The 12500-nt window shown below is 46.6% G+C and overlaps 1 protein-coding gene across 1 annotated transcript in view; it reads left to right on the forward strand.

Annotated features, from left to right (window-relative positions):
• LOC311340446 (dynein axonemal heavy chain 6-like) overlaps positions 1 to 12500 on the forward strand; it is a gene marked incomplete at both ends in the record, with an annotated part of 83812 nt that overhangs the window by 23383 nt on the left and 47929 nt on the right. Inside the window, 9 exon segments of the mRNA XM_084465340.1 lie at positions 946 to 1113; positions 1559 to 1707; positions 4276 to 4383; positions 5931 to 6057; positions 6641 to 6853; positions 8275 to 8496; positions 9702 to 9824; positions 10996 to 11178; positions 11953 to 12096. Coding sequence (XP_084321466.1) covers positions 946 to 1113; positions 1559 to 1707; positions 4276 to 4383; positions 5931 to 6057; positions 6641 to 6853; positions 8275 to 8496; positions 9702 to 9824; positions 10996 to 11178; positions 11953 to 12096 — 1437 coding nt within the window.

Genomic DNA, 12500 nt, shown 5'->3' on the forward strand with positions numbered 1-12500 from the left:
GTCTGGCAACTGGAAGGTTGCTGGTTCGATCCCCAGATCCTCCCAGCCAAGTGTAACCCCAGCTGTTGGCGATGAGGAGGCAAGGCCTTGCACGGTTCACACCGCAGTCGGTGAATGAACGAGTGAATGTGAGGCATGAATTGTACAGCTCTTTTACTGGCCAGAGGTCACAAAAAGCTCAATATTAATGCAGTCCATTTACCATGTCATATTGGTAGCTGTCGCGATTCCTCAGACCCGCATGGGCCATGAACCATGAACAGCAACACCTGTGAGTCGTTAAAGCACTTATTGCTCAGTTGCAATGGTTAGTCATTTGATCAAAGTTGACGTTTTTATGCATTTAGTGTGGCTTTTTCACTTGCTAATGGGCAGTAGGCTGGCTTGGATGGTCCACTCCTCGCCAAAAGGCGAGGAGTGTGATCTGCATTCTACCTGTAGGCCTCTGACCTGTACGGAGCAAGATTGCCTGACTCCTACAACAATTGACCAAGTTTTAATTTGATAATTTACTGGTCTTCTAAGTCATTTATCAAGTAGAATTAAAAAAAACATTTGCTGCTCGATGTTGAATACAATATATATATTTTTTTTAATACAATTTTTTCACAACTTTTTCTTGGCAGCTTGTCAGGTAAAGCAATCGCAAGACCTTGGGAACGTATAAACAATGTCTAGACTGTATGTCTGGTTAATTGAATGTTATCTTCATTGAAAAAAACAAGGCTTTTCTTTCAAAATTAAGGACATTTCTAAATGACTCAGAACTTTTGAACGGTAGTGTATAACTTGTTTTCCCTAAATTAAATAGTTAAATTGAATCAACAATTTAACACAATTAAGTCAGGAGCATTTCAGAAGGTCTCCCCCTCCGGTCAGAGCGACTCCACGCACATTGAAACGCGTAGGAATCCCCAACGCCGTCCATGCGTGTTCCTCCTCCAGCTGTCCAGGTTCATGTTCGAGGGCCGTGAGATCAACCTGGTGATGTCGTGCGCCGCCTTCATCACCATGAACCCCGGCTACGCAGGCCGCACCGAGCTCCCCGACAACCTCAAGGCCCTGTTCAGACCCATCGCCATGATGGTGCCCAACTACGCCCTCATCGCAGAGGTCTGTGTGTGTGTGTGTGTGTGTGTGTGTGTGTGTGTGTGTGTGTGTGTGTGAGGGCGTGGGGTGGTGATTGTGAGTGTGTGTGGGGGTATGTGTGTGGTGGGGTCTGGGGTGGTGTGTGTGTGTTTGGGTGGGAGTGTGTGTGTGTGTGTGTCGGTGTGTCGGTGTGGTTGTGGTTATGTGTGGCGATATCCAACACTCTACACTTTGTTGTTTTTTAACAACCTCTTTCAATCACTCAAACTTTGTTTATGCGTTGTAGCCGACAGCATTACAAGAAATCAAACGAGTGCAAACCGAATACACAATCACACATCCGAATCACAGAGATGTATTTCTGGAGGGTAGATAATCAATGTCACATGACTTTATTAGAAGAAAGCTAACCTAAAATACGTGTTGTTTGTTCCATTCTCTTCCCACTGGGTCCATTCTGTTGTCCTAGGTGATCTTGTACTCAGAGGGCTTTGAGTCGAGCAAAACGCTGGCCAGGAAGATGACCCAGATGTACAAGCTGTGCTCAGAACAGCTGTCCCAGCAGGACCACTACGACTTCGGCATGAGGGCCGTCAAATCGGTCCTGGTCATGGCAGGGTCAGAGACACACACACACACACACACACACACACACACACACAGAGACATGCACACAGACAGATACACACACACACTCATGCACACTCATACACACACACACACACACACACACACACACAGACATGCACACAGACAGATACACACACACACTCATGCACACACACACACACACACACACACACACACACATAGAGAGACATCCACACACACAGACACACACGCACACACGCATGCATACACACACGCAAGCACACATGCACGCACTCACACATGCACCCACGCACGCATATTATGTGCACACACATATACACACACACACACACACACACACACATATAGACACACACGAACAAACACACATAGACACTCACACACATACACACACACCCACACACACACACGCACACAGACAGACAGACACAATCACACACAAAAACACACACTGGCACATACACTTAGGAACGTTCTGACAGGCTAACAATTAGCAAAGATACATGTGTGAATGCATCTGAGCATTCCCACATGCTCCAATGCTCATAATCAAACCTGCCTCTTCACATTACACACACCGACATACAAACGCCATAATTAACCGTGTGGGATAATTAATCCCAGACGAAACTCAGACAGGTAATTAGGTAATTAGTTTTGTGATATTTTAGGTCCATCATTACGTCACGGCAGTGAGTGTGTGAGCGGGGATGAGTATGGCCACGATTTACCTTCTAATACGTTTTATTTGAAATGTGCAAACATGGCTCTTTCTCTCTTCAGTATCCATGTGGCTAAAACATTGAACCACTGCCATTAGTACTCTCCGTAGGAGTATCTTGATTAACATATAACTCACCTCGAACCTGTGTCTGTTGGTCGACCAATGGGAGCAGCTGTGGGAGGCGCCGCCCCACCTTGAGCTGTCACAGTGAGACGAGGGCTCTCGTTAACACTGCAGGCTGTAATTAGGAATGGATTCACTCATTGTACAAATTGAGGGCCATTCTGAAGGGTGTGTGTGTGTGTGTGTGTGTGTGTGTGTGTGTGTGTGTGTGTGTGTGTGTGTGTACCTATCTGTGTACCTAGAAACACACACACACACACACACACACACACACACACACACACACACACACATACATATACACACACACACACACACACACACACATACACAGTGTGTGTATCTGTGCCTGTGTATGTAAGGAAGTGAAAGTAAACCATGCCCTCGTGTATATTTAAGGAGGCAGTTCCGTGTCAGTGGGCTGCTGGCTCACTGCTGCCCTTTCCTCTCCCTGTTACGGACGTGTTTCAGAATAACGGCCGCAGGATAATGTCATAAAAGCTGATTTCCTTTAGTGCATGTGTGAAGTGTTTACAATGGAGAGGGGGCGGGGGGGACTGTGGGGGACACACTTAAAATAACTGCCGGGTGAATAAACGACTCGCTCTGCGAGCCCAGCCAATGTTCCCCCAGTGTTTCTGTGTGTGTGCGTGCGTGTGTGTGCGCGTTGCCTGTTTTATGTACTTAAGTGTGTTCTAGGGTTTGTGTATTTGTGTTGCTTAGTTTATGTTTGTGTGTGTGTGTGTTTCTGTGTGTTTCTGTGTGCGTGTGTGTGCTCGTTGCCTTTTTATGTGTTTAAGTGCGTTCTAGGGTGTGTATTTGTGTTGCTTTGTTAATGTGTGTGTGTGTGTGTGTGTGTTGCAGTGTTTAAGTATATTGTTTGATGTGTGTGTGTGTGTGTGTGTATGTGTTGCAGTGTTTAAGTGTATCGTTGAATATGTGTGTTTGTGTGTGTTTAAGTGTGTTGTTCGATATGTGGGTGTTTGTGTGTGTTTAAGTGTGTTGCGGGGCAGACCTCGAAGGCAGCCTCGGTAATTGGTCTGTGATCCATGGAGACGCGGTGTGATTGTTATGGTTCCTCCAGGGTCCGTCCCTCTCCTCACAGAACACACATCTGCATGTGTTACCCCCCCCCCCCGACGCTCCCACTGTAACAACTCCTGGCTCCGTCTTAATGTGTTTTATAGGACTTGATTTAGCAGCCATTAGAGCGCATTCTGGGGACGAAAGACTCCGACCTCGACTCCCAGCGTACTTCCTATGAGCTAATTACGCCCATTAGCAGCGCCTCATGTCCATTAATCTGTTGTGTTAACTTTAATCTCATTTGTGTGACTGTGGTGGTTTGCGAAGCACCTCCCGTGATCCTGACAGTGGGACACAGTCTTACATTTAACGTTTTTATAAATAGAAATGCGTTGTTAATAAAGAGCCAGTTTCACTTGCATTGTTAACGACGTACGGAAGAGGATTAGGGACACGTGCGTTTTTTTGGAGTTCTGAGTTTTTATTTAATTTTAAAGTCAGATTTCTGAGATTAAAGTCAGAACTCGCAAAAAAAGAATCCCACGTGGCACTAATCCTCTTCCTTGACGACGGATAGAATTCTAAGCATAAAATGCATCTCCAGGGATTAATGCCGTGGCCTTATTGTTTGTGTCATGGTATTGTGTTATGTTATTCTTCTATTCTTCTTGTTCTATAAGCGATGTGTTGTGGGCCCCCAGGTCTCTGAAGAGAGAGAACCCTGACCTCAGTGAAGACGTGGTTCTGATCCGGGCCCTGAGGGACTCCAACCTCCCCAAGTTCCTCACCGACGACGCCGTGCTGTTTGGGTAGGATCCTCCAGTCACACACACACACACACACACACACACACGTACACGCACAGACACGCACAGACACGCACATACACATACAAACACGCAGACACACACACACACAGACCACACATGCACACACATACACAGACACATACACTCACACACACAGGCACACGGTTGCATACACATACACACACGCGCACACACACACACACACGCAGACACGCACACACGCACACACGCAGACACATACACGCAAAAACATGCAGACGCACAAACACATACACACACACACACACATACGCACACACACGCAGACACACACACACGCAGACACATACACGCAAAAACATACATGCAGACGCACAAACGCAGACACACACACACACACAGACACACAAGCAGGTACACATCAACACACGCAGACACACGCAGACACACGCACATCCACACGCACACATGCAGACACAAACATACACAAACATACACACACACAAACAACACCCCATGGGACTACATGACTTCCAGTGGTTCTCATTAAAGTATAATAGCACTCCTCCTCTATATTGTGATGTCCTATAATGTAAACAACCCCCCCCCACACACACACACACACACAAGGTGGTGTGTGTGTTTGCGGGTGCATTTGTGCGCATGTCGACAGGCAAGTTGTTGCGCACTTCACTGCACACTTAATTGCACATTGTCTGTACATCTTTTTACGTGTGTGAGCATTAACATGTGATTCATTGAACATGGCTGTGTGTCTTTGTATGTGTGTGTGAGCATTAACATGTGATTTATTAAACATGGGAGTGTGTCATTGTCTGTGTGTCTTTGTCTGTGTGCCTTTGTATGTGTGTATGCATTAACATGTAACTCATTAAACATGGTTGCGTGTGTCTTTTTATGTGTGTGTGAGCATTAACATGTGATTCATTAAACATGGGTGTGTGTCTATGTGTGTGAGCATTAACATGTGATTCATTAAACATGGCTGTGTGTCTTTGTATGTGTGTGTGAGCATTAACATGTGATGCATTAAACATGGCTGTGTGTCTTTGTATGTGTGTGTGAGCATTAACATGTGATGCATTAAACATGGCTGTGTGTCTTTGTATGTGTGTGTGGGAGCATTAACATGTGATTCATTAAACATGGCTGTGTGTCTTTGTATGTGTGTGTGTGTGTGAGCATTAACATGTGATGCATTAAACATGGCTGTGTGTCTTTGTATGTGTGTGTGTGTGTGAGCATTAACATGTGACGCATTAAACGTGGCTGTGTGTCTTTGTATGTGTGTGAGCATTAACATGTGACGCATTAAACATGGCTGTGTGTCTGTATGTGTGTGTGAGCATTAACATGTGACGCATTACACATGGCTGTGTGTCTTTGTATGTGTGTGTGAGCATTAACATGTGACGCATTAAACATGGCTGTGTGTCTTTGTATGTGTGTGTGGGAGCATTAACATGTGATGCATTAAACATGGATGTGTGTCTTTGTATGTGTGTGTGCATTAACATGTGATGCATTACACACGGCGGTGTGTGTAGGGGGATCCTGTCCGACCTGTTCCCCGGGGTCTCCATCCCCGCTCACGACTACGGCGTGCTGCATTCCACCATCCTGGAGGCCCTGCTCCGACGCAACCTGCAGCCTCTGGCCGGCATGACCAGCAAGGTGAGCCTGGGGCCGCGGCCAGGAGGAGGACCGCTGAACCACACCGAGATATATACAGACTCAACGTGACGCGACGCGCGTGTTCCGTTTTTAGCTTTGTTCGAGTGTGACAGTGCCCACAACACAAAGTGACCTGCAATGGTAACACAAAAGGCAGTCATGCAAAAACTAGCTTTTTCAATTTATATTTGTATTTTTCCTTGTTTGCTTTTTTTTTTCTTTCTCTCTCTCTCTCTCTCTCTCTCTCTCTCTCTCTCTCTCCACCTCTCTCTCTCTCCCTCCACCTCTCTCTCCCTCCCTCCCTCTACCTCTCTCTCTCTCCCTCCCTCTACCTCTCTCTCTCTCTCTCCACATCTACCTCTGTCTCTCTCTTTCCTCTCTCTCTCTTTCCTCTCTCCCTCTCCCCCTCCCTCTCTCTCTCTCTCTCTCTCTCTCTCTCTCCCTCCCTCTACCTCTCTCTCTCTCTCTCTCTCTCTCCACATCTACCTCTGTCTCTCTCTGCCCCTCTCTCTCTCTTTCCTCTCTCCCTCTCCCCCTCCCTCTCTCCCTCTCTTTCTCCCTCTCCCCCCCCCCCGCCCACCAGGTGATCCAGCTGTATGAGACCATGATGGTGCGTCACGGTGTGATGCTGGTGGGCCCCACCGGCGGGGGGAAGACCACGGTGTACACGGTGCTGGCCGACGCCCTGCAGGCGCTGCACGCCGCCGGCCACGGCGCCACCAACCCCTTCTACCTGCCCGTCCACACCCACGTGCTCAACCCCAAGTCGGTCACCATGGGGGAGCTCTACGGAGAGGTGGGCCTCTCCTGGTTCATGAACCCTGCAGTAGTCTGGATTAGGGATTCATTAACCCTTCATTAGTCTGGATTAGAGATTCATTAACCCTTCAGTAGTCTGGATTAGAGATTCATTAACCCTTCAGTAGTCTGGATTAGAGATTCATTAACCCTTCATTAGTCTGGATTAGAGATTCATTAACCCTTCAGTAGTCTGGATTAGAGATTCATTAACCCTTCATTAGTCTGGATTAGAGATTCATTAACCCTTCATTAGTCTGGATTAGAGATTCATTAACCCTTCAGTAGTCTGGATTAGAGATTCATTAACCCTTCATTAGTCTGGATTAGAGATTCATTAACCCTTCATTAGTCTGGATTAGAGATTCATTAACCCTTCATTAGTCTGGATTAGAGATTCATTAACCCTTCATTAGTCTGGATTAGAGATTCATTAACCCTTCATTAGTCTGGATTAGAGATGCATTAACCCTTCATTAGTCTGGATTAGAGATGCATTAACCCTTCATTAGTCTGGATTAGAGATTCATTAACCCTTCATTAGTCTGGATTAGAGATGCATTAACCCTTCATTAGTCTGGATTAGGGGTTCATTAACCCTCTAGTAGTCTGGATTAGGGATTCATTAATCCTTCATTAGTCTGGATTAGAGATTCATTAACCATTCATTAGTCTGGATTACATTTACATTGAGGGCCTTTAGCAGATGCTTTTATCCAAAGCGACTTACAATAAGTATGTTTGTCAGAAGAAAGAGAAACAACAATATACAGTATATATATACATATATATCGCTGTCGGTACAGTAAGGATGTTCATAGAAACGAGTGCCAAGCACTAACAATCACTAGGTTAACCCATTCCCTGTATAAAACAAAGATAGCTAGGATAAGACGCTACACAATGATAAGGACTGTTTTTAAGGGCCAGGAAGTACAATATACAATAAGTGTGTAAGAGGGGGGTGGGAGGGGTGAGTCTTGAGTCTTTTGCGGGAGCTGGTGAGCGACTCTGCGGTTCTAATTAGGGCTTCATTGTTCATTCTTCATTGGTGTTTTGAGGAGTGGAAATCCAGACAGATGGTTACTTCCAATGCTCCTCCCGCTCACGTTTTGTTGTTGTTTGTTGTTGCCGTTGTTGTTGTGGTTGGATTTTTCTCCCACTGCGTCCGTATAACTAAATGCAGATTGTCGGATTTGTTTTTATCCAAAACCCTTCCCTCGAGTGCATTAAGACTCTTAAGCACGAAGCATGCAGAGATCATCTTCCATTTCTCTCTCTCTCTCTCCCTTATGCACAGCGGAACACCACCACAATACATAAGCACTGTGTCTGTATTCAATCTCTCTCTCTCTCTCCTTCCTCCCTCCCTCTCCCCCCCTCCCCCCCCCCCCCCCCCTCCCTCCCCTCTGACCCCAGGTCAACTTTCTGACCCTGGAGTGGCGTGACGGCCTGATGGCGCTGAGCGTTCGGGCGGCGGCCGGCGACGCCAGCGGCGACCACCAGTGGATCGTGAGCGACGGGCCGGTGGACGCGCTGTGGATCGAGAACATGAACACCGTGCTGGACGACAACAAGATGCTGTGCCTGGCCAACAGCGAGCGCATCAAGCTCAGCAACTCCATCCACATGCTGTTTGAGGTGACAGAGAGAGAGAGAGAGAGAGAGAGAGAGAGAGAGAGAGAGAGAGAGAGAGAGAGAGAGAGAGAGAGAGAGAGAGCGCATCAAGCTCAGCACGACCATACACATGCTGTTTGAGGTGAGAGAGAGAGAGAGAGAACGAGAGAGAGCGAGAGAGACAGAGAACGAGAGAGAGAGCGCATCAAGCTCAGCACGACCATACACATGCTGTTTGAGGTAACAGAGAGAGAGAGAGAGAGAGAGAGAGAGAGAGAGAGAGAGAGAGAGAGAGAACGAGAGAACGAGAGAGAGAGAGAGAGCGAGAGAGACAGAGAACGAGAGAGAGAGCGCATCAAGCTCAGCACGACCATACACATGCTGTTTGAGGTGACACGGGTTCTGTTATGGTGGCCACGTGTAACATTAGAACTATTTACATTTACGTGTAGGGCCAAGCACTAACAATCGCTAGGTTAACCCATTCCCCGTACACAACAAAGATAGCTAGGATAAGACGCCACACGACGATAAGTATTATTTGTGCCAGGACGTACAACATACAGTAAGTGTGAGTCTAGGTTGAACTCTGGCTCATAGCTTCAAATGACCTGGACATATCTGTAGTCAATGCTGATTAACAGTGATTTCAATAGTTGTATCATTGCAATCGCATCTGATCACTGATATTGTCTACAAACAGTAAAAGCTGTCCAGCCCGTAACGCTTTCTCCGTTTACAAGAATCTTATCAACGACACTCTCAAAACCTTCTAAAAATAATTGCCTACCCTAGCTTTAAGTGAGGGTTCACTTTTCCAACTTACGAGAAACACAGCATTCTGTATAATAATCCAATGTATATAAATATATATATACAGTATATATATAGCCAATGTATACTTCCTCCCTTCTATTCTCATGATATATCACACCATAATAATAGGAAGCAATCAGCCTGTGTGCAAATTGAATAGCACTGGTTCATTTAACACATTTTCTTAATAGGGTCGGGGAAAAAGGTAATTACTTCTCCTTTCTGAACATTTTGTGTGTGTGTGTGTGTGTGTGTGTGTGTATGTCTGTGCATGCGCGCGTGTGTGTGTGTGTGTGTGTGTGTGTGTGTGTGTGTGTGTGTGTGTGTGTGTGTGTGTGTGTGTGTGTGTGTGTGTGTGTGTGTGTGTGTTTATGTGCGTGTGTGTGTGTGTGTGTGTGTGTGTGTGTGTGTAGGTCCAGGACCTGTCGGTGGCGTCTCCAGCCACTGTTAGCCGCTGTGGGATGGTGTACATCGACCCAGACGAGCTCAAGTGGAAGCCCTACGTCCAGACCTGGCTCAGCGGGCTGGGAGAGCAGGTACTACCGGCCGCTGCCACTGGGGGCGTTTTCCCAATGGCTCTTTTCCATTTTTCTAATTTGTTTTATTAAGCCTTTATTTAACCAGATAAAAGTCTCATTGAGATTTAAAATCACTTCCAATAGAGAATAAAAAAAGACGGACAAAATTAAAATCAGAAAAACATGTATGTATGTAACAGATGTATTCATATGGCGACAATGCATCCAAAATGAGTGAAAAGTGAAAGTGGCAAAAGTTTTGTTTGAAAGCTAAAGTTTTGTTTTAGTAAGCAGAAGGACGATTCACTTCCAGCCATGGTTGATAAATGACCTTTGATGTTTTGAAACTGCCTCCTCTCCAGTATCCCCTCTTACTCATGTTACATTTTATTCAGTGCATCGTGCATTCGCGTGCTTGTGTGCCCATCTTTCTGTGGATGTGGATGCGGTTGCGTGTGTGTGTGCGCGTGCCTCTGTATATAGATTCAGGGAACATAAAGAAGCATCACATTAGTGTCAGCGTATGGACCGATGGCACATCACAGCTGACGGTTGGGATCATTGCCCATGAGCCTCTTGAGAGTAACATCACAATGGAGGGCCAACAGGCAATTTCTCTTCACAAAGACTCCCTACCCTCTCCTCCTCCTCTGCCTAGCAAATCAGCTCAGGCACTGAAGTCTGTCCTGGGGCGGCAGGTGGCTCAGGAGGTAGAGCGGATTGGCTGGTAACCGGAAGGTTGCTAGTTCGATCCCCGGCTCCTCCTAGCTGAGTGTCGAGGTGTCCCTGAGCTGGCAGTCGCCTTGCATGGCTGTATGCACAAATTCTTGAGTTGAGCCCTTTTATGTTGGTATATATACAAACAATACAAAAGTTGCTCCGATTATTTGATCTGTCTTTAGGTCGTTATGTCTCTTTTCCTCCTCATCTCTCTCTCTCTCTCTCTCTCTCTCTCTCTCTCTCCCTCTCACTCTCTCTCTGCCTGCCATTCTCTCCCCCTCATTCAGACACTTTTCTTCTCTCTGAGTTATGGCTGCCCTGGAGCGTGAGGCATATGTGACTGTGTCGGTTGAGTTTGAGCAGCCAAGTACATAATCAAGGAGCCTCAGTCCATACAGTAAGTCCTTCTCTCCCCCTTCCTCCCCCTCCATCCCTCCCCTCCCTCCCCTCCCTCCCCTCCCCTCCACAGCTCCCAGAGGCAGTGGGTGCGTACGTTCTGGATCTGTTTGAGCAGTACGTGGAGAAGGGCCTGCAGTTTGTGGTGAAGCGCTGCGCTCAGGCCATCAGCCAGGTGGACATCAGTAAAGTCACCACCCTCTGCTGCCTGCTGGAGGCCCTGTTGCTGGGCAAAGGGGGACCCGACCTGAAAATGGTAAAAGGAAAGAGCAATAACACTTCTGACGCTTCATAGAATCACACGGTTATTCAGTAGCACCTTATCATTCATCCTGTGCTGCGATATCTGATTTGATCAGATACCCATCCATTCATCAGAGCCGTCAGTGATAACAGGTCAAGGATATGAATGTTTAATGTAGCCTGTACATTGAGAGCCTTCTCTTATTTATGGTCTAGGACCGCTGGCTGTGACGGGGTGATCCATGCGTCACACTAACTCTCATAGATCCGTTACCAAAGAAACTCGATCAATCATAATTCAGCACTGCTCAGTGGGATAAACAGACCGTTTAAATGCAGTGGATCATTGAAATGGAGGATTGGATGATTCTGGATTTCATTCAACAAGTTTGTCTACGTCTTTCTCTGTGTGTTTGTGTGTGTATGTGTGTGTGTGTTTGTGTCTGTATGTGTGTGTTTGTGTTTGTCTCTGTGTTGTTATCTGTGTGTGTATGTATGTTTGTGAGTGTGTGTGTTCTGTGTGTTTGTGTGTGTGTGTGTGTGTGTGTGTCTCTGTGTCTGTCTGTGTGTGTGTGTGTGTGTCTGTGTTTGTTTGTCTGTGTGTGTGTGTCTGTGTATATGTATGTGTGTGTGTGTGTGTGTTATTATGTGTGTGTGTGTGTGTGTGTGTGTGTGTGTGTGTGTGTGTGTGTCTGTGTCTGTCTCTGTTTGTCTGTGTGTGTGTCTGTGTATATGTATGTGTGTGTATGTGTTATTATCTGTGTGTGTGTGTGTGTGTGTGCGTCAGGGGGCCCAACACCTGAACAGCGTGCTGTGCCAGACCTTTATGTTCTGCTACGTGTGGGCGGTGGGGGGGAACCTGACCGAGGCGCACTGGGACCCCTTCGACAGCTTCGTCAGGCAGCAGTTTGAGGACAACACCGATGCTACGGTACGGCCGCCGGACCACACACACACTCGCACAGACACACACACACACACACACACACACACAGACAAACACATGGCACACGCAACACATAGAAGTGCACACATTTAATATTTTATGATGGTGAAAATTAACAATAAAAAAGTTGTTTGGATTATTGTGTTTGTCTCTCTTCCTCCTCATCTCTCTCTCTCTCTCTCTCTCTCTCTCTCTCTCTCTCTCTCTCTTTCTCTCCTCTGTCTCTCTCTCTCTCTCTGGTAACATTCACTTATATACACAGACCTACATAGAGAGTCATATCCACACACACACACACACACATTCACTGCACCTGCCTGCTGCTCAGAACTCAAGGCATCTCCACAGATGGTGCTGGTATTAAGCGCTCTGCATTATGCCAGGAGTTA

This window comes from Micromesistius poutassou (genome assembly GCF_964030765.1).
Source record: "Micromesistius poutassou genome assembly, chromosome: 3".
NCBI lineage: Eukaryota > Metazoa > Chordata > Actinopteri > Gadiformes > Gadidae > Micromesistius > Micromesistius poutassou.